Source organism: Muntiacus reevesi, chromosome 6 (genome assembly GCF_963930625.1).
Source record: "Muntiacus reevesi chromosome 6, mMunRee1.1, whole genome shotgun sequence".
In the NCBI taxonomy this organism is placed as follows: domain Eukaryota; kingdom Metazoa; phylum Chordata; class Mammalia; order Artiodactyla; family Cervidae; genus Muntiacus; species Muntiacus reevesi.
In genome coordinates, this window is record NC_089254.1 from 29025325 (window position 1) to 29047717 (window position 22393).

General features: G+C 39.1%; 1 protein-coding gene across 3 annotated transcripts in view; it reads right to left on the minus strand.

Moving 5' to 3' along the window:
* CDCA7L (cell division cycle associated 7 like) overlaps positions 1-22393 on the minus strand; it is a 46091-nt gene that overhangs the window by 12919 nt on the left and 10779 nt on the right. For all 3 annotated transcript variants that reach the window (XM_065938811.1, XM_065938813.1, XM_065938810.1), the window contains exon 2: positions 202-342. In XM_065938811.1, the coding sequence (XP_065794883.1) occupies positions 202-342 (141 nt within the window). The remainder of the gene's footprint in view (positions 1-201; positions 343-22393) is intronic.

A 22393-nucleotide genomic window follows, 5' to 3' on the forward strand; every position in this document is an offset into this window, starting at 1 on the left:
GTACACAGAACGGATTGAAACAGCAAAAGTGAGCAAGGTACCCTCACCAGATTCTTGAAACATGAAGGCACTAATGATAAAATAAGATGCTCAACAATTAACTGATACCACCAATTTCAGACCACGTTCATATAAAAAAAATATCCAAACCAAGATCCAGGCTTCCAGACAAATACATGCCTTGGAAGGAGGCACCCATACCTGCTTCCCTGACTCCAGTGAGTCAAAACTATCACAGCTCTCCTCGGATGAGAGGGTTTCCATGGGAACATCATCTCGGAAACCAACGAACTCTTCATCATCACTGGGGGCGTTAAAGATGTCAGCCACTTCCTTAGGGATCTGTTTTGAATTGGAAAAAAGGAGAACAAAATCAGGGACTGTTATAATCACTTAGGGAAATTTTCTACAGGAGCAGGAATCACCATCCCATGACTTCATCATGGGATGAAGTCAATCTGCCATGGCTGCTCCTAAGACCCCAATAACCATGAGCAAAATGTGCCTCAACTGACCCCTCAAGGCAACCAGGGAAGGGGTAGAAAAGAAGAGTTCTTCTCTTCAAATTTTGGAGATATATCCTATCTTACAAGTGATGTCAAGGCCATACGTATTTGGATAAAAGGCATTTCTGATCTCTAGACAAAAAATAACAACATTCTCTCCTACAGTGGATTTGTTTTTAAATGTCATCCATGTAAAAAAGTAATACTCCTTATCACTAAGCACCTCTCTTCTTAGTTTCCACCTATAGTTCTTTATTTTTTCTTTTCTTTGTTATATGAAAGTTCATACAATGAAATAAAGATTTTTCTACATTCTGAATCAATTTAAGTAGTTTAGAATTAATTCTATTAAACACTATTACAGGCAATTATTCCCAGAGAGAATGTTGTCAGCACACTTAATCTCACAAACATGTATTTGCTGAGGGTTCATTTTTATATGTTGACTACTTGTTTGTTCCCAACTATGTTGAAAAAGTTCAAACCCACAGAAAGGTCAAAGAACAGTATATTTTGTATATATATATATACACATTTTGTATATACTTTTGTATATGCTTCATCTGGAACCCCCACTTGCTTTTTTTTTCTCTCTCTCTCTCAACAAATATTAGCTTGAACCTTAGGCATCTGCTGATATTTTAATGTTCCCAACCTAGGAAAACAGTGATTTAATATGAGGCAACCTAACTCACATATGTTTCAAGTAATTTGCAGACACCATACAATTCACCCTAGAATATTTCAGTACACATCTCCCAAGACTAAGGACATTCTCCTTCAGAATCACACGACCATAATCATACCCAAAATAATACTTATTCGATAATATCTTTTCTTATTTTCAGTTATGTCTTTCATAACTTCTTAAGGGCAAAAGGGATCCACTCAAGCAAGGATCACTCACTGCATTTGATGGTACTCTTATGACACTATTTTTTGTCGCTTTTCGTAGCACTGACGTTTTTTAGACAACCCAAGAAAATGGCCTTCTAGAATATCACACATTCTGAGCTTATCTGATTGTTTTCTGACAGATTCAAATTAAATATTACTGGCGCCAATTCTGTACAGAGGACATGTGTTTCTCAATGCCTTGTATTAACAGATGCAAAACGTCAAGCTATTCCCTATTAATTAGCAGTATCTTTAATTATAAAACTGTCAAATATTTTCCTAAGTATACTGAATAGTGTCATGAACACACATGTGAACACTCTAGCAATGACTGATCTACAGCTAGTCTTGTTCCATCCATATCCAGACCCAACTGCCCTCCTTCCAAATTATTTTAAAACTGTAAACATACTGTAATTTCACCCTGTGTTACCAGCAAATATACAGTCTGTGTTCAGAATCATTACTAACTTATTTTTCTCAGCTCCCAAATGTATCTGTATCAGGATCCAAATAAGGTCCATATGTTGGTCAGTACAGCTCAAGTCCTTCCTCATGTCTCCTTCGTGTTTTTTTCTCACAACTGATCTCTGAGGAAACTGGTTCATCTGACTGTAGGGTTTGCCCGAGTCCAGAGGTGTTTGGTTTTCTAGTTTTTGCAGCCCCAGGATGGTACTTAACAGACTCTGGTCCCTTTGGATTTCCTGTAACTTGGAGGTTGGATCGAGAGGCTCAGTCAGACTCGAGACTGCTGCTTCCGGGCCAGACCACCCTGGGGGCAGAGCTGTGCTCCGCACGTGCCCATGACACCTGGCTTTGTCCTTAGTGCTCACGCTTCTGGTCAGCAAGTTAAAGTGGGGTCTGCCAGCTTTCCCCTTAGCAGAAGTGCTTTATAGCCCTTGGCACTCAGTAAGTAATAACTGGGGTGACATTTGCCACCTGTGACCCTCCGTTCTCCCCGAGAGCAGCTTCAGTCTCAGTTAACTTTCACCTGAATCAATTACCACCTCAAGGGTTACAAAATGATTTTCAAATATTAATACCATTCCCCTTTCAGATATTAGGTGGCATTCTCCTGCAATGTATTATTCTCTCTCTCCCTCTCTCCCTCCCTCCCAGGAAGTTTTGTGGACTTTTCTAAAGTCAGTGTGTTGCTATTACTCATTACTGTTTCATCATTCTTTCTCATGCCCGAACTGTCCCAAATTCAGCCATCAGAAGCTCCTTCAAGCCAAACTCTGTGTCACTCTGACACAACCCTAATAGTCTCTGAGCACCTCCTTGCTTTCTGACACAAAAAGCATGCCAAGCTAGCCTTGTACTTGCCTCAGACCTTGAATCAGCCATTTCTCCAAGGAGCCCGGGCATTTAGAAATTAAGCTCTGAGACCTAGGTGTCCTCTTTGCCAGCAGAGTGTCTTTGCTTTGACTGGACAGAGCAAGGTGGTGGTGGAGTCACTCAGTGGTGTCTGACTCTTTTTGACTCCATGGGCTGTAAGTCCACCAGGCTCCTCTATCCATGGAACTTCCCAGGCAAGAGTACCAGCGTGGGTTGCCATTTCCTTCTCCAGGGAAATCTTCCCCACCCAGAGATCGAAGCCGGGTCTCCTGTGTTGTAGGCAGATTATTTACCAACTGAGCCATCAGGGAAGGCAGGACAGAGCAAAGGTGTCATAAATACCTTCCGTCTAAGTTTAGTGTGACATCTTGAATTCATACCCAGCATGACAGGATTCTTGCTCATTTTCCTCAGCCCAGTAGTATCTCCCTCCCCACAAAGAAAACCCCCATTCCCGGTACTTCTCATAGACCTACCCACTTGCTCTATCCACAAAACACACAAAACAGTTTCAGACATCCCACCAACACAGCTACCAACACCACTGACAATGGCAATCATTCAAGCTCAAGACTTCTTTGGACCTCTTGCTATCCTCAGGGCACTCCTGCTAGGTCCCGTGTCTCTTCCCTGAGATAACCAGACCATGGATGTACGTGGGCATGAAAGATACTTTATGTGTACCTCACATGTCATTATGCATTATGTAAGAGAGATGCCCTCGGGGTCGAGGTTTTAATAAAATAATTTTTACTGCTACAGGAGACATGCTTACGTGAAACAGTTTCTTTGAACATGAGTGGCATGGAGAAAGAGGTGGCCATTAACTAGTAGAGTTTGAAGCCACCGCCTTCATTCTTGCTAAGGACAAGCAGTTTTCCCTGCCTTTGCTTTTGCACCATCAATGCAAATATTGACAAAGCAAAAAAAGGCAAAAAGTGTCTTAATATTATGATGACAATAACTCTGTCCTCATGGGAGCCTGAAAGGGTCTCAGGGTTTCCCCACACCTCCCTGTCAATAACAGCTGCACTAGCATACACAGAGATGTGTATTCCAAAGTTTCCTGAATCCTTTGGATCCTTTTTTCCTGTGCATTGAATCAGGCAGGTTCATTTGAGAGATCACCAGTCCCTAACTGCTCATTTTTATCATGATTTTAATGCTTCCTGTGTAACAATGATTAGATGGCCAACAGTTCAACCAAAGGAATTTTAACACTTGGCTTCCAGAGAACACAAATGCAGACTGTGAACATAAGATTAATGATGTCAGACAGTTAATTACAAACCATCTAATGAAATCACTTCAAGAGACAAACAGACAGACACAGAATTAGAGTTCCACTAACAATAGGAAAAGTGATGAAAGTGAAAGAGGAGAGTGAAAAAACTGGCTTAAAGCTCAACATTCAGAAAACTAAGATCATGGCATCTGGTTCCATCACTTCATGGCAGATAGATGAGGAAACAGTGGAAACAGTGGCTGACTTTATTATTTCTGGGCTCCAAAATCGCTGCAGATGGTGACTGCAGCCATGAAATTAAAAGACGCTTACTCCTTGGAAGGAAAGTTATGACCAACCTAGACAGCATATTAAAAAGCAGAGACATTACTTTACCAACTAGACTAGTCTGTCTAGTCAAGGCTATGGTTTTTCCAGTGGTCATGTATGGATGTGAGAGTTGGACTATGAAGAAAGCTGTACCCATCAGGGACAGAAGAATGAGTGCCGAAGAACTGATGCTTTTAAACTGTGGTGCTGGAGAAGACTCTTGAGAGACCCTTGGACTTCAAGGAGATCCAACCAGTCCATACTAAAGGAGATCAGTCCTGGGTGTTCATTGGAAGGACTGATGTCAAAGCTGAAACTCCAACACTCTGGCCACCTGATACGAAGAGCTTACTCATTGGAAAAGACCCTGATGCTGGGAAAGACTGAGGGCAGGAGGAGAAGGGGACGACAGAGGATGAGATGGTTGGACGGCATCATCAACTCAATGGACATGGGTTTGGGTTTGGGACTCTGGGAATTGGTGATGGACAGGGAGGCCTGGCGTGCTGTGGTTCATGGGACCACCAAGAGTTGGACACAACTGAGCGACTGACCTGAACTGAACAATAGGAAAAATACTGTTGACATTTATGCTAAGATGCTCCTAAAAAAAGAGCCTAAATCTGAGACGGTTCTTGGGAGAAAAATTAAAACTCTTCCTCATTTAAGAAGGCGAATGTAACAGTGTTTGTTTCCTTTGTCTTTTCAAAGACATTTTTATTGCTGTTTAGTCATCAGAACCAATACAACCAAGAAAATACTTTTACCAGAGAAACACAGATGATACTTATGGAAGTATGTTAGACTTTACATAACAGCCATCGAGTTCAGTCCCTTAAGTGGCACTTTTTGACTTATCATCATTCCATGAATCAAAAAACCCCGCTGGCCCAGAAGCCAGCTTTGACATCAAGATTCAAAGAAGGAGCACCCAATGGAATGGCTTACTGGAGGCACATGTAAGGAGTGGAGATGCTACTGATATAAACAAATTGCATCCATGGTCAATTGCATTAGCCCTGGGGCCACCGTCACAGCCACCACTGCGGTGAGCTGTGTCTGCCCTGCTCCTCCTCCTGCATCTGCTCCAGAGGTGCCCAGAGCAAGACTGTGATTACCCATCAGGGACAGAAGCAAAGAACGCACTTTCTAAAAAGAAAGAGCACAACACACTCTTGGGGCATGCAGGGCTCTTTGTTTCTTGTTGCCCAACTTCAATAGGCATTATTAAGAGAGGCATTTCAGACAGTCATAAGCCCCGGGATTTAACAAAAGTCTGTAAAATATCCAAGTGTCTTCAGTGCAACAACTAACAGATGCAACCAAGGCGGCAAGTATCACATGCGAGGGACCCAAAGGAGCTGATGAAGGAGGATTCTCAGGGACATGCTTCTAATGTGAGACCAGCGACACAGATCAACACTGTAGGCCCCAGGATTTGTCACTTCCCCGTTCCACTCAGCAGTGATCCATTCAACAGCTATTATGTAGCCTGGACAGAGCACACAGACCTTGCCCCAAAGCTTATGTTCCACCGGATTACAATGCCAATCAAAAGACACATCAAAACAAACCAAAAATATAAAAGCAAAAAACTTAAAACATTAAATATTCCCAACTAGTGCATTATACTTACAGTAGTTGACCTTGCATAATATTAGGATAAATGCAGTCTAGCTAATCAGACAGGAATCAAAATTCTCTTTGAAAGTAAAAAAAGACTTACATTCACAGTTATGTGACCTAGAATAGGTTGTGTGACTTTTCTGAGCCTCAGAAGTCTCAACTGTAAAGAATAACAAAAGGTGCTATTTAACTGCGTATTTACGGTTCAGATGATAGAGAATCCACCTGCCAATGCAGGAGAGCTAGGTTCGATTCCTGGGTTGGAAAGATCCCGTGGAGAAGGGAATGGCAACCCACTCCAGTATTCTTGCTTGGAAAATTCCTATGGATAGAGGACCCTGGAGGGCTACAGTCCATGGGGTGGCAGAGAGTCAGACATGACTGAGTGATTAAGCAACAAAATTTTTAAAAACACCCATTTTTTCCTTTATTTCATATACACTGTATATATCAAATGTTCACGCTGTCCTTGTTGGGATAACAATGTATCATCAAAGGTCAATTGGGGGCCCCTAGATTCAATTCTATGACTGGAACAAAGACACTAGGATGGAGTTCTCTGACTGGAGTTCTCTGACTGACATGGGCTTGGCCTAAAGCAGATTATCAATAAATCCTTGCAAGCATCTGATCTTGTAGGCATTTCCCTAGGGAACGTGTGTTTCCTAGGAAAGGTGCACGGGGTCAAAAGATGCAAGCTGTCACCTTTCTATCCAAGAGGAATTAAAGACTTTCTCTCAGAATTTCTGAGCACCTACATACGAAGCAGTCACATTCACTGCACCTCTTCAGAAATGACTGCAGACTTCACTTACTTGCCCTGCAAACTACCTTGGGGCTCATCTCTGGGAACAAAGAACTCAAACTCATCAGGCTTTGGAACCAAGCAGGCGGGAATGACGGCAGCAGCTCAGGGAAAGGCTGCGTGGTACAGTGCTGACTCAAGTCCAGGAAGGATGGTCACTCCTGCACCCCAGCAGAGCAAGCCACCAAGTCTTGGGGCTCCAGCATGCTCAACCTTCAACCTCCCCAGAGAACTGAGGAATCTTTAGTCTTGGTGAGAAATCTCTCAGTTATAAAACGTCAGCTTCTAATTCTAAGGACCAAAGATTTACAGGCTGTATCTAAACTCATTCGGGGAAGGCACATGGCAGAACTCATGGTGCTTTGTGGAACACCAAGGACATTTTAGAAGTCAAAATTTCAAATGTTACTGACAACATTTCTAGTGCCTGGTAGTGGAAGTACTGGATACCAAAGTGTTAAGAAAATTAAAAGAGAAACTTTAAATTAAAAATAGCCCTTCCTGGGACTTCCTCGGTGGTCCAGGGGTTAAGAGTCCACCTACCAATTCGGGAGACACAGGTTACATCTCTGGTCCGGGAAGATCCCACATGTCGAGGAGCAACTAAGCCTGTACACCCTAGAGTCAGTGCTGCACAACAAGAGACGCCACTGCAGTGAGAAGCCCATGCACCACAACCAGAGAGTGATCTCTGCTCATGGCAGCCGGAGAAAGCCTGTGTGCAACAGCGAAGACCCAGTGCAGCCAAAAATTAGTGTAAAAATATTGTAGAGAAAAATGACCCTTTCCTTGTTCATAGTAGTACTATTCTCAAAAGCTACAAAGCAGAGGCAACCCAAGTGTCCATCAACAGATGAATGGATAAACAAGATGTCATAAACGCACACAGAGGAATATTATAAACTCTTATAAATACTGCATCATTGCACTGTACCCCTTGAAAGTAACACTGTTGTAGGTCAATTAAATCTCAGTAAAATAAACACACACACACACACACACACACCAAAAACCACACCAGAGGCCTGGTGTTCTGCATTTCTAACAAGCTCCCATGCTCTGGACTGCAGAACATGCTTTGAGTATAAAAGGTCCAGTTCATTTTCTGTTCCTGTCTTAAGGGATGTGACTTTTCCTATTTCACAATAGCTACTCTTGTATGAATCTTAACCTCCTCCTAATTCTCATGTGATTCTCATGGTAATTCTCATGGCACACTCTGGATCTCGCTGGCATCTGTCTTTCTCACCCTGCCCCGCTCCAGCAGCAAGAATAGAGTTGCGCATACCCAAAGTTCTTAATAAATATGAGTAACTGATAAGCAGCATCAACAAATTCATAGAAATAAAGAAATTTTAAAATCAGGTAAAATTTTCTAAATCAAGACTTTTCTGTATCTCAAGGATATTTAAATTTATTCCTTCTGGATTAAAAAAACAAAAGAAAACAAAACACCACCCAGTCAGGAGGAACATATTTATCATCTATTAGTTTTTGAAGGAAAAGAAACAGATTCTCTTTAAAGCCAATTTATTGGCGAGCTGATTGTTATGAAGCTTCAGGAACTGTTTCTTTTTCTAGGAACACTAGTGTGTATTTCACCTGGAAACAAGATTCATTTTAAGCCCCAAGGAGCAGTACAGAAGAAATCTGTGTGTGCTACTACAGTCTCCTTATTCTGCAAAACTGTTATGAAAGTAATTTTGATAGCAAGGACCGCAGAGTTTGCAGGGTCTACTATCTTGCATCTGTGTAAGGAGATCCTTTACATAGAGGAAAGCATTCCTGCAACCCTCCACAAAGGATGCTGTTTCATATCATTTTCTCCATAAACAATGCCATTTCCTTAAATCTCTTATGATTAAATCAGCTTGTTCATAAGAAATGTACATGCCGCGCACTATTAACACGACTCAAAGTGGATCAGACCTAAATATAACACCTAAAAACAGTAACACTTCTATTGCTTCACAAAGGAGAAAACCTTTGAGGCCTTGGGTTCTTAGATAACACACCAAGCACAACAGAAATTTTCTAAATGTATAAACTAGACAATTAAAATTAAGAACGTCTACTCTTCAGAAAACACTCTTAAGGGAATGAAAAGCCAACAGGAGAAAATACTTGCAAATCATTCATCTGATAAAGGACATATACTCAGAATATATAGAGAACTCTCAAGAACTTAACAATATAAACAAATAACCCAATTTAAAAACACACAAAAGAGGTGAGCAGACATTTCACCAAAGATAAAAATGGATGGCAGATAAGCACAAGAAAAGACATCCACAATTGGACAGCCACAATCATTACAAAAACGCAAATTAAAACTACAGTGAGATGTAACTATCTATCTATCAGAAATTCAGTTCAGTCAGTCATGTCCGATTCTTTGTGACCCCACGAACTGCAACATGTCAGGCTTTCCTGTCCATCATCAACTCCTGGAGCTTGCTCAAACTCATGCCCATCCAGTCAGAGATGCCATCCAACCATCTCAACCTGTTGTTCCCTTCTCCTCCTGCCTTCAATCCTTCCCACCATCAGGGTCTTTTCCAATGAGTCAGGTCTCTGCACCAGCTGGCCAAAGTATTGGAGCTTCAGTTTCAGCATCAGTCCTTCCAGTGAATATTCAGGACTGATTTCCTTTAGGATGGACTGGTTGAATCTCCCTGCAGTCCAAGGGACTCTCAAGAGTCTTCTCCAACACCACAGTTCAAAAGCATCAATTCTTGGGCACTCAGCTTTCTTTATGGTCCAACTCTCACATCCATACATGACCACTGGAAAAACCATAGCTTTGAAAACCTGACAATACCAAGGGCTGACAAGGGTGTGGAGCAACTGGCACTTTCATAAACTGTTGGTGGAAAAGCAAAATCACACGGCCACTCTGGAAAACAATTTGTAAGTTTCTTATAAAGTTAAACGTACACTCAGCACATGATCCAGCAACCCTGCTCCAAGTAAAATGAAAGTTATATTCACACAAAACTTGCAGTTAGCAGTTTTATTTTCAAACCAACAAACAATCCAAGTCAACTAGAGAATGGATAAACAAACTGTGGAACAACCACACCACAGGATTTAACTCAGCAATAAAAAGTAAATAAATTAGTGATAAACACAACAACAACATGAATAAATCTCATTACTATGCCAAGTGAAAAAGACTATAAACTGTCTGAATACACTTAAGTAACATTTTGGAAAAGGCAAAAATACAGAGAAAAAATATACCAGGAGTCAAGATGGTGGGGGAGTACGAGGATGTGGAGTTCATCTCTCCACACAAGGCACCCAGCACACATTTACAAATGGGACAATTCTCACAGAAAACCAGCTGAACACTAGCAGAGAACTTCAGACACCTAAAATGACAAAAAAGATCCCCGTGTAACTAGCTATGCAAATCACAAATTGATAACCCCACAACTGGGTGACCTACAACTGGCTTCATAAACTCAGTGCCTACAGAACATCTAGAAGAACAATAAATGCTCCCATAGCCAAGATGGGTCTAGCTTTAGCAGCTGCAGACTTTGCAGGCATGTACACATGGGGGTTGAGCCAGACCAGAGTCTGAGGTGTTCTCACAGAGCCCACAGTGGGTCTAGGTCTATGATCACTGTTCCAAATCCAGGAACTTGACTTCAGTGGATCTGTGCTGGTGGCCCAGTGAAAACAACATCTGAAAGACACCAGGGCCAATTACAAGCATACCCATAGTTAAGGTGGGGCTGAGAGCAGTGCCAGCAACAGTGTAATCGAAAGCTCATACAACAGGTAGACAGTTCCAGAGGAGGAATACTCAGTAGCTTCCCTTCCAGTGGGCGTGCTCCAATCTTGCCTACCTCACACTGTGGATCAGAAACACAGACAAGAAACAGATCTGGGGATTTCCACTCCAACTTCTAGGGGGCACACCCACCTCTGACAGGGCAGTGACAACCACAGCAAAGGGGAGGCCAGTTCAGGACTGGTCACCACAACATTGGTCACACCTCCTACCGAGAGGATAATGGCTCACACACAAACCAAAAATAAGAAAATGGCAACAGGAACATACATATTGATATTTACCTTCAATGAAATGGATTAAATGCTCCAACCAAAAGACACAGACTGGTTGAATGGATACAAACACATAAAACTGTACATTCACTGTCTACAAGCCTCACTTCAGACCTAGGGACACATACATACGTAAAAGAAAGGGGATGGAAACAGATATTCCATGCATATGGAAATCAAAATAAAGCTGGAGTAGCAATACTCTTATCAGACAACACAGCCTTTAAAATATAGACTGCTACAAGACACAAGGAAGGACATTACATATGATCAAGGGATCAATCCAAGAAGATATAACACTTATACATGCACCCAAGATAAGAACACTTCAATATACAAAACAAACACTAACAGCCATAAAATGAGAATTCAACAGTAACACAACAGTAGTGAGGGACTTTTAACACCTTACGAACTTTTAACACCTCACTTTCATCAATGGACTGATCATCTATACAGAAAAACCAATAAGGAAACACAGGCCTTAAATGACACAAAAGACCAAATGGACTTCACTGATATTTATAGAGCATTCCATCCCCAAACAGCACAATACACATTGTTTTCAAGTGTACCTGGAACATTCTCCAGGACTGATCACATGGTGGGGTGCAAAGCAAGTCTTGCCAAACTTGAGAAAATTTAAATTACATCAAGCATCTTTTACAACGACAATGCTACAAGATTAGAAATTAAGAGAAGAAAAAACCAAAAGCACAAACATTCATGGAGGTAGAAGAATCAACAGATCACTGAAGAAATCAAAGAGGAAATTTTAAAAAACACCTAGAGACAAATGACAACAAAAACATAATCCAAAACCTATGGATGCAACAAAAGCAGTTCTAAGAAGGAAGTTTATAGCAATGTAATCTTACCTCAGGAAACAAGAAAAATCTCAAATAAACAACATAACCTTACACCCTAGAACAACCAGAGAAAAAAGAATCAACAAAGTCCCAAGTCAGTAGAAAGAAAGAAGTCTTAAAGATCAGAGCAGAAATAAATGAAATAGAGATGAAGAAAACAATAGAAAAGACCAATGAAACTAAAAGTTGGTTCTCTGAAAACACAATATCAAGAAACCTTTAGCCAGACTCAAGAAAAAAGGGAGAGGGCTAAAATCAATAAAATTAGAATGAAAAAAGAGATGTTACAACTGACACCACAAAAAGACTCATAAGAGACTAACACAAGCAACTATATGCCAATGCAATGTACAACCTAAAAGAAATGGACAAATTCTTAGAAAGGTTCCATCTCTCCAAACTGAACCAGGAAGAAATAGCAAATATGAACAGACCTATCACAAGTACTGAAATTGAAACTGATTAAAAAACTCGGTAAAACAAATGTAGAACCTGATGGTTTCACAGGCAAATCCTATCACACACTCATTTAGGTAAGAGTTGACACCTAACCTTCTAAAACTATTCCAAAAAATTGCAGAGGAAGGAACACTCCCAAACTCATTCTATTACCCTGATACCAAAACCAAAGATACCACAAAAAGAGTAAATTACAGGCCAATATCACTGATGATCACAGATGTAAATATCCTCAACAAAATACTAGCAAATTGAATTCAACAACACATTAAAAGGATCAAGCACCATGATCAGTTCTGTTGCTCAGTCGTGTCCAACTCTTTGCAACCCCATGAACTGCAGCACGCCAGGTCTCCCTGTCCATCACCAACTCCCGGAGCCCACCCAAATCCATATCCATCAAGTCAATGATGTCATCCAACCATCTCATCCTCTGTCGTCCCCTTCTCCTCCTGCCCTCAATCTTTCCCAGCATCAAGGTCTTTTCCAATGAGTCAGCTCTTTGCATCAGGTGGCCAAAGTATTGGCGTTTCAGCTTCAACATTAGTCCTTCCAATGAACACCCAGGACTGATCTCCTTTACGATGGACAGGTTGGATCTCCTTGAAGTCCAAGGGAGTCTCAACAGTCTTCTGCAACACCACAGTTCAAAAGCATCAATTCTTTGGTGCTCAGCTTTCTTTATAGTCCAACTCTCACATCCATACATGACCACTGGAAAAACCACAGCCTTGATTAGACGGACCTTTGTTGGCAAAGTAATATCTCTGCTTTTTAATATGCTGTCTAGGTTGGTCATAACTTTCCTTCCAAGGAGTAAGCGTCTTTCAATTTCATGGCTGCAATCACCATCTGCAGTGATTTTGGAGACCAGAAATAAAATCAGCTACTGTTTCCACTGTTTCCCCATCTATCTGCCATGAAGTGATGAGACCAGATGCCATGATCTTAGTTTTCTGAATGTTGAGTTTTAAGCCAACTTTTTCACTCTCCTCTTTCACTTTCATCAAGAGGTTCTTTAGTTCTTCTTCACTTTCTGCCATAAGAGTGGTGTCATCTGCATATCTGAGCAAGTGGGGCTTGCCCCAGGAACGCAAAGGTTTTTCAATGTCCACAAATCAATCAGTGCGATATACTGCATTAGCAAATTGCTGAATGAAAATCATATGATCATCTCAACAGGTGTAGAACAGGTTTTTGACAAAATACAACACCCATTTATTAAAAACTTTCCAGAAAGGGGACATAGAAAGAACCTACCTCAACATAATAAAGGCCATATATAACAAACCTACAACTAACATCATTTTCAATGTTGAAAAGCTGAAAGCACTTCCTCTAAGATCGGAAACAAAACAAGAATGTCTACTCTCACCACTTTTATTCAACATAGTTTTGGAAGTCAGAGACACCAAATAGCCAAAGCAATCTTAAGAAAAACGGAACTCAGGCAATCAGGGTCCCTGACTTCAGGCTGTACTACAAAGCTACAGTAATCAAAACAACATGATACTGGTACAGAAAAAGAAATACAAACCAATATAACAGGATAGAAAATCCAGGGGAAAAAAACCATACACCAACAGTCAACAAATCTTCAACAAAGTAGGTAAGAATATATAATAGAGAAAAGATAGTCTCTCCAATAAGTGATGCTGGAAAATCTGGACAGCTACATGTTTAAAAAAAAAAAAAAAAAGAAGAATCTTCTTCAACGTCATACACAAAAATAAACTCAAAATGGATTAAAGACCTAAACATAAGACTGGATACTAAAAATATCTTAGAGGAAAATATAGAATATTCTTTGACATAAACTGCAGCAGTCTCTTTTTGGACCCATTAGAATAATGGAAATAAAAACAGAAATAAATGGGGTCTAATCAAACCTATAAGCTTTTGCACAGCAAAGCAAATGAAAAAAAAAAAAAAGTAAAGGAAAAGACAACCTATGGAATGGGAGAAAGTATTTGCAAATGATGCAACCGACGAAGGCTTAAACAAAATATGCAAACAACTCGTACAACTCAACAAGAAACAAACAACCCAACTGAAAATGGGCAGAAGATCTTTATAGACATTTCCCCAAAGAAGACACATGGTCAGGAGGCACATGAAAAGATGTTCATGACTAATTATTAGGGAAATGTAAATCAAAACTACAATGAGACATCACCTCAGACCTGTCAGAACAGCCATCATTAAAAAGCCTACAAATAACAAATGCTGGAGAGGGTGTGCAGAAAAGGAAAACCTCCTACACTGTTGGCGGGAATGTAAGCTGATGCAGTCACAATGGAAAACAGTAAAGAGACTGCTCAGAAAAACTAAAAACAGAATTACCATACAACCTAGCAATCCCACTCCTGGGCATATACCCAGACAAAACTGCAATTCAGAAAGATACATGTACCCCCATCCCTAGGTTCACAGCAACACTACTCACAACAGGCAAAACATGGAAACAACCGAGATTTCCACTGAAAGATGAATGGATAAAGAAAACATGGCACATATATACAGTGGGATATTACTGAGCCATAAAAAATGAAGTGAGGCCAACTGCAGCAACATGAATGGACCTAGAAATCATCATAGTAAATGAAGTTAAGTCAGACAAAGACAAATAATCATATATCATTTGTATGTGGAAACTAAAAAGATATGATACAAATAAACTTATTTACAGAACAGAAACAGAGAATGAACTTAATGGTTATCAGGGGGCAAAGGTGGGGGAGGGGATAGCATGGGCATTGGGACTGAGATATACACACTACTATATTTAAAAGTGACAACACAGACCTGCTATATAGCACAAGGAACTCTACTCAGTATTCTAGAATAACCTAAATGGGAAAAGAACTTGAAAAACAACAGACACATGTCTATGTATAATTGAACCATTTTGATGTACACCTTAAACACACACAACCCTAGTCCAATAGAAAATAAAAATTTAAGGGAAAGAGAAAAGAAAAAAGAAACATTCACCTTCCGAATGGCAGGAACTTAGGTGGCATTTTATTAACCCTTGCTCCAATCCGTTCACAAGGCAATTTTTGGTCCAGACGATGCTTCAGCCTAGTTTCCACTTCCCTTAAACCAGTAAAGCAGACACTGACTGCAACTTTCTGATCAGTCAGGGGGGCTGCCTGAGGGTCCCTGTCTCACCTAATTCACTCCTGGATGAGGAAAAGCTCCAGCCGTTGCTCATGCAAGCTGTAGGGGCCTACAGACCTGCAGATGCCTGGGAATGAGAGTTTATGCATGGAGAAATACAACAGACCATCTAAAGCCCCAAGGAGAAGCTTGGGTAAAACTCCTAGGGAAATTAAGATAGTCAAAAGAAGTTGTGTATATGAAAAAATTGACAAAGTCACACACAGGTTCAAAAGACACATTCTCAAAAAAGATGTGAGAAAAGCTTAACTAAGTTTTCAAGCTCAGAGCATACCCAGCCAACCAGTGAATGGTTTTCCTGACATTACAGTCAGTCTTCAAAAACTGGAAAAGGGTGCCAGTTTCTCAAACACCCAACTTTTGGCAAAGAAGAAATACATACTAAGAAACAAAATTCAAAGGAACAAAATAATAGGTAGAAATGGATGTCCCTGACGAAGCAGACTGGAACTCACTAGACAAAGATAACTGCCTTAAATATACTCAAAGAGCAAAATGAAAACAGCAAGAACTAGGGTAGAAAAAGAACTAGAAAATGATATATAAGCACCAGGGTAATTATCAGTAAAGAGAAATTATAAAAAGGAAAAGAAATTCTGGAGAAAATACAATAACTAAATTGAACATTTCCCTAGAGAAATTCAAATTTAGATTGAGAAGGCAAAGAATCAAGAGACTTGACAAAATAATGGCCAAAAAATTCCCATATTTAATGAAAGGCATAAATTATAGAAACCCCAAGTAGGATAAACCGAAGAGATCCACACTGAGGCACACTTTAATTAAACTGTGGAATGATAAAAGAGAATGTTGAAAGTAGCAAGAGAAAAGCAACTCATGACAACAAGGGACCCTCTGTAATACTCCTAGCTGATTTTGCTTCAAAAGTTTTGGAGGGCAGAAGGCAATAGATTAATACATTTGTGCTGAAAGTAAAAAAACTGTCAACCAAGAATTCTGTATCTGGAAAAACTGTCCTTCAAAAATGCGGGAAAAATTAAGACATTAAGAAATAAACAAAAGCTGAGGGAGTTCATTACTACTAGACCTGCCCACAAGAAATCCTAGAGTCCTTCAAGCTGAAATGAAAGGACACAGTAACTTAAAGCCATACAAAATATAAAGTCTTCAGTTAAAGGTAAATACACAAATATAAAACTCAGTATTTTGTAAATTTGGTTTAAAAACTTTTTATTTTCAACAGGATTAAAAAACCAAATCTATGTTTGTGGGTACACAATCCATGAAGATGTCATTTGTGACATCAACAAGGAGAGGGGACAGAACTATATAGGAACAGAGCTTCTGTATGCCACTGATGTTAAATTGATATCAGTCAAATTAGACTGACTTAATTTTAGAATATTATATGTAATCCCCATGGTAACCACAGAGAAAATATCTATAGAATACACACAAAAGGAAATGAGAAGTAATCAAAACATGCCACTACAATGAAATCAACAAAACACAAACACAGGCAGTAATTCCAAGAAATGAGGGTCAAAAAAGCTAGAAGACAAAAGAAAACAAAAATAAAATGGTAAAAGTCCTTCCCCACCAGTAATCACTTTAAATACCATATGCAGTCTACAAGAGACTTATTTCAGATCTAGAAACACAAACGGGTTGAAAGTGAAAGAACAGAAGAAGATCTTCAACAGAAGCAGTAACCCAAAGTGAGACTGATACTAATATCAGATAAAGTAGATATTAATTATAAGAGACATAACCCACTGATAAAGGATCAACTCATCAAGAAGATACAATAATTATAAATATGTATGAAACATCAGAGCTTCAATACCTATGACGAAAACACTGACAGAATTGAAAGAAAAGTTGTTCTACAATAATAGTTGGAGATCTCAGTACCTTACTTTCAATAATGGATAGAAACACCAGAGAGAAGATCCATAAGGAAAAACAGGAAATGAACATTATAACCCATCTAGAACTAACAGACATATATAGAACAATAGCAGAAAATACATTTTCCTCCCAACACAACACCCAATAACAGCAGAATATGCATTTTCCTCAAGAGCAAATGGAAAACGCCCCAAGACAGATTGTATGTGACACTACAAAACAAGTGAGTATAAATTTAAAAGATTAAAATCACATAAACTATCTTTGTAATAATGATAAAAGAAAACTAGGAATCAGTAACAGAAGAAAAACTGGAAAATTCACAAATAAGTAGAAATTAAACAACACTCTTAAAACAACCAGTGGTCAAGGAAAAAAACAGAAGGGAAATTAGAAAATATTTTCAAAGTGAAAGCAAAATATACCGAAACCTGTGTGATGCAGAGAACGCAATACTAAGAAAAAAATATATAGCTATAAACATTTATATTAAAAATGATCTCAAACCAACAAACTAATTTTATATTATTAGGGACTAGAAGAAGTATGGTAACTAAACCCAAAGGTTGCAGAAGGAAGGAAATAAAAATTACAGCAGAGATAAAGAACAGAAAACCAATAGAGAAAAATCAGTAAAACCAAAAACTGGTTCTATGACAATAACAGAACTGACAAACTTTTAGGCAGATTAAGGAAAAAAGACAGAAAATCCAAATTGCTGAAATAAAGCAGAGGCATTACTACTAGTTTTGCATAAGTAACAAAGGTAACAAAACCAGTACTATGTATATAATTAGGGCTTCTCTGGGGGCTCAGTGGTAAAGAATCCACCTGCCAATGTAGGAGACACGGGCCCAATCCTTGATCCAGAGAGATCCCACATGCTGTGCAGCAACTAAGTCCATGCACCACGGCTACTGAGCCTGTGCTCTCAAGCCCGGGAGCCACAACTACTGAGCGTGTGTGCTGCAACTACCAAGCCCCACGCCTCCTAGAGCTCGAGGGCCACAAGAGAGGCCACTGCAATGAGAAGCCCGTGCATTAAGACCAGAGAGCAGGCCCTGCTCACTGAGACTAGAGAAAAGCCCACGCAGCCACCAAGACCCAGCCAAGCGAAAAGAAAACAAATAATATTTTTTTAAAAAGAGTATTATGATCAACTATATGTCAAAAAATCAGCTAGATTAAATGCGTAAAACACACAGCCTTCCAAAACTGATTCCTCAAAAACAGAAAGCCTAAAAAGATTTCTAACTAGTAAGAATTTGAATCAGTAATGAAAAACCTCCCAACAAAGTAAATCCCAGGACCAGAGTTCTATTTAACATTTAAAGAAAAATTAACATCAATCCTTCTCAAATTCTTAAAAAAAAAAAAAAAAAGTGAAGAGGGGAGAACACTTTTTTTTTCTTGGGTTTTGTCATACATTGACACGAATCAGCCATTGAGTTACACGTATTCCCCATCCCGATCCCCCCTCCCACCTCCCTCTCCACCCGACTCCTCTGGGTCCTCCCAGTGCACCAGGCCCGAGCACCTGACTCATGCATCCCACCTGGGCTAGTGATCTGTTTCACCATAGATAATATACATGCTGTTCTTTTGAAACATCCCACCCTCACCTTCTCCCACAGAGTTCAAAAGTTTGTTCTGTACTTCTGTGTTTCTTTTTCTGTTTTGCATATAGGGTTATCGTTACCATCTTTCTAAATTCCGTATATATGTGTTACTATGCTGTAATGTTCTTTATCTTTCTGGCTTACTTCACTCTGTATAATGGGCTCCAGTTTCATCCATCTCATTAGAACTGATTCAAATGAATTCTTTTTAACGGCTGAGTAATATTCCATGGTGTATATGTACCACAGCATCCTTATCCATTCATCTGCGGATGGGCATCTAGGCTGCTTCCATGTCCTGGCTATTATAAACAGTGCTGCGATGAACATTGGGGTGCACGTGTCTCTTTCAGATCTGGTTTCCTCGGTGTGTATGCCCAGAAGTGGGATTGCTGGGTCATATGGCAGTTCTATTTCCAGTTTTTTAAGAAATCTCCACACTGTTCTCCATAGTGGCTGTACTAGTTTGCATTCCCACCAACAGTGTAAGAGGGTTCCCTTTTCTCCACACCCTCTCCAGCATTTATTGCTTGTAGACTTTTGGATAGCAGCCATCCTGACTGGCGTGTAATGGTATCTCATTGTGGTTTTGATTTGCATTTCTCTGATAATGAGTGATGTTGAGCATCTTTTCATGTGTTTGTTAGCCATCTGTATGTCTTCTTTGGAGAAATGTCTGTTTAGTTCTTTGGCCCATTTTTTGATTGGGTCATTTATTTTTCTGGAATTGAGCTTCAGGAGTTGCTTGTATATTTTTGAGATTAATCCTTTGTCTGTTTCTTCATTTGCTATTATTTTCTCCCAATCTGAGGGCTGTCTTTTCACCTTACTTATAGTTTCCTTTGTTGTGCAAAAGCTTTTAAGTTTCATCAGGTCCCATTTGTTTATTTTTGCTTTTATTTCCAATATTCTGGGAGGTGGGTCATAGAGGATCCTGCTGAGATTTATGTCAGAGAGTGTTTTGCCTATGGGGAGAACACTTCTTACCTCATTCTATGAGGCTGGTTATTATTCTGACAGCAAAGCCAGACAAAGAACCTACAAGAAAAGTACAAAGCAATAGCCCTTATGGTGCAAAACTCCTTGAAAAAAAAGGCTAGCAAACCAAATTCAGCAGCTCAGATTATACAAGATGACCAAGTGGGATATATTCTAGAATACAACATGGTTCAACATATGAAAATCAATCAATGTAATGCAAATACATAATCATCTCAACTGATGCAGAAAAAGCATTTGATAAAATTCAGTATCTTTTCATGGTTTTAAAAAGCTCTTCAAAGAATGGAAGTTATCATTACCAACCTAATAAAGGCCATTTATGAAAACCCCACAGCTAATATCATATTTAAAAGACTTAACACTTTCTTCTATGATCAGGAACAAAACAAGAACACCTACCTTCACCACTTCTATTCAACATAGTATTTGAGCGATTATCCAATGGAAATAGGTAAAAGGCATCCAAATTGGAAAGAAAGCATTAAAACTGTTTGAAGGTGATGTAACTATGTAGAACATCTAAAGATCCCATAGAAACTGTCAGTACTATTTAACAAATTCAAGTCAAATCAGTAGCATTGCTATACACTAACAAGGAACAATCTGGAAAAATTCCATTTATCAGAGCATCAAAAAAAAAAAACCCTTAAGAATTAACTTGGGCCATGAAGCTAAAGACTTACACACTGAAAACTACAAAAGACCACTGAATGAAATTAATGAAGACATAAATAAATGGAAAGACATCACATGCTCATAGATTGGAAGACTTAATGTTGTTGAGATGACACTACCCAAAGCTATCAGTATACCCAATGAATTTTCATCAGAATCACGGTAACACTTTTTTCAAAAACAAAAAAGCCCTCCTATGTGGGATCTCAAGAGGCCCTGAAAGATCAAAACAATCTTGAAAATGAAGAACCTCACTGGAGTATTCACACTTAACCGATTTCAATACTTACTACAAAACTACACTAATCCAAACAGTATAGTCCTAGCACAAAGATGGATTTTTAGATCAGTGCAATAGAACACAGCACCCCAAAATAAACCCTTGACTAGATGGTCAAATGACTTTTGACAAGGATCCTAAGACTGTTCAATGGGGAAAGGACAGTGGTCAACCAATGATGCTGGAAAAACTGGATTTCCACATGCAGAGAATGAAGCTGAATCCTTATCTCACATGATCTACAAAAAACTAGAAATGCAAAGAATCTAAATGTTAGAGTTAAAACTACAAAAACTCTTTCCTTCTTAGAAGAAAACATAAATGGAAAAATTTATGACTTGGATATGACACCAAATGCACAGACAATAATAGGAAAAGAATATAGATACATTGGACTTCATTAAAATTAAAAAATTTTCTGCACTAAAGGAACTACCAAGAGAATGAAAAATACAACTAGAGAATGGAAAATATTTGCAAATCATGTATCTGATACAGGGTTAATATCCAGAAAATACAAAGAACTCTTACAGTGCAACCAAACACCAATTTAAGTATTAGCAAAAGGCTTAGACAGATATTTCTCCAAATATATGCAGATGGCCAATAAGCAACCGAAAAGATGCTCAACATCATGAATTATTAGGGAAATGCAAACAAAGACCACAGTGAGATATTAAAAGTCACACCCATTAGGATGGCTATTATCAAAAAAATAGAAAATAAGTGTTTCTAAGTGGAGAAATTGGAACATTTGAGTACTGTTAGTGGTTATGAAAAAGTGTGCAGCCACTGTGGCAAACAATATGATAGTTATCCAAAAAATAAACACATAATTACCATACAATCCAGCAATTCCACTTATAGGTATATGTTTTTAAGTATTAAAAGCAGGGATTCAAACTGATATTTTACACCAATGTTTATAGCAGTATTATTAAAGATGGCCAAAAGGTAGGAACAGCCCAAATGTCCATACACGAATGAATGGATAATATATAAAATGTAAAAAAAATATATATATATAAAATGTAGCATATGCACCCATACAATGGGTTATTATTCAGACTGTAAGAAGATATATCTTTGAATCTTGAAAATACACTAAATGAAATACATCAGACATGAAAGGATAAATACTGTATGCTTCAAGTGAAATTCACAGAAACACAAAGTGTTTCTGGGTGATTCCTATGGACTGGGGGGAAGGAAAAGGAACGGAGAGAATTGTTTAAAGGATACAGTTTCAGTTCAGGATGATGAAGAGGTTCTGGGTATGAACAGTGGTAATGGTTACACAACAACTTGACTGAACCAGATGTCACTGAGTTATACATTTGAAAATGGTTAACATAGTAAAATTTATGTTATGCATATTCTGCCATCATTAAAAAAAAAAAAGGCAGAAGAAAAAAAAAATCAATGCTATTTTTAAAAGAGAAAATCTAAGTGGGAGGAAATTAACAGATGTGTCTGCATCCAGGGTTTAGAATAGCTGCTCAGAAGAGTAGCCTATGAACCAAACAAAGTTTTGGCAGACGTCCTGGGAGGGAAGCGAGCCAAATCACTTGGGAAGTTCTGGGTAATTTCCTTTTCCAAAGGGTCAGCAGACAGGAAGTGTGAAGCCAAT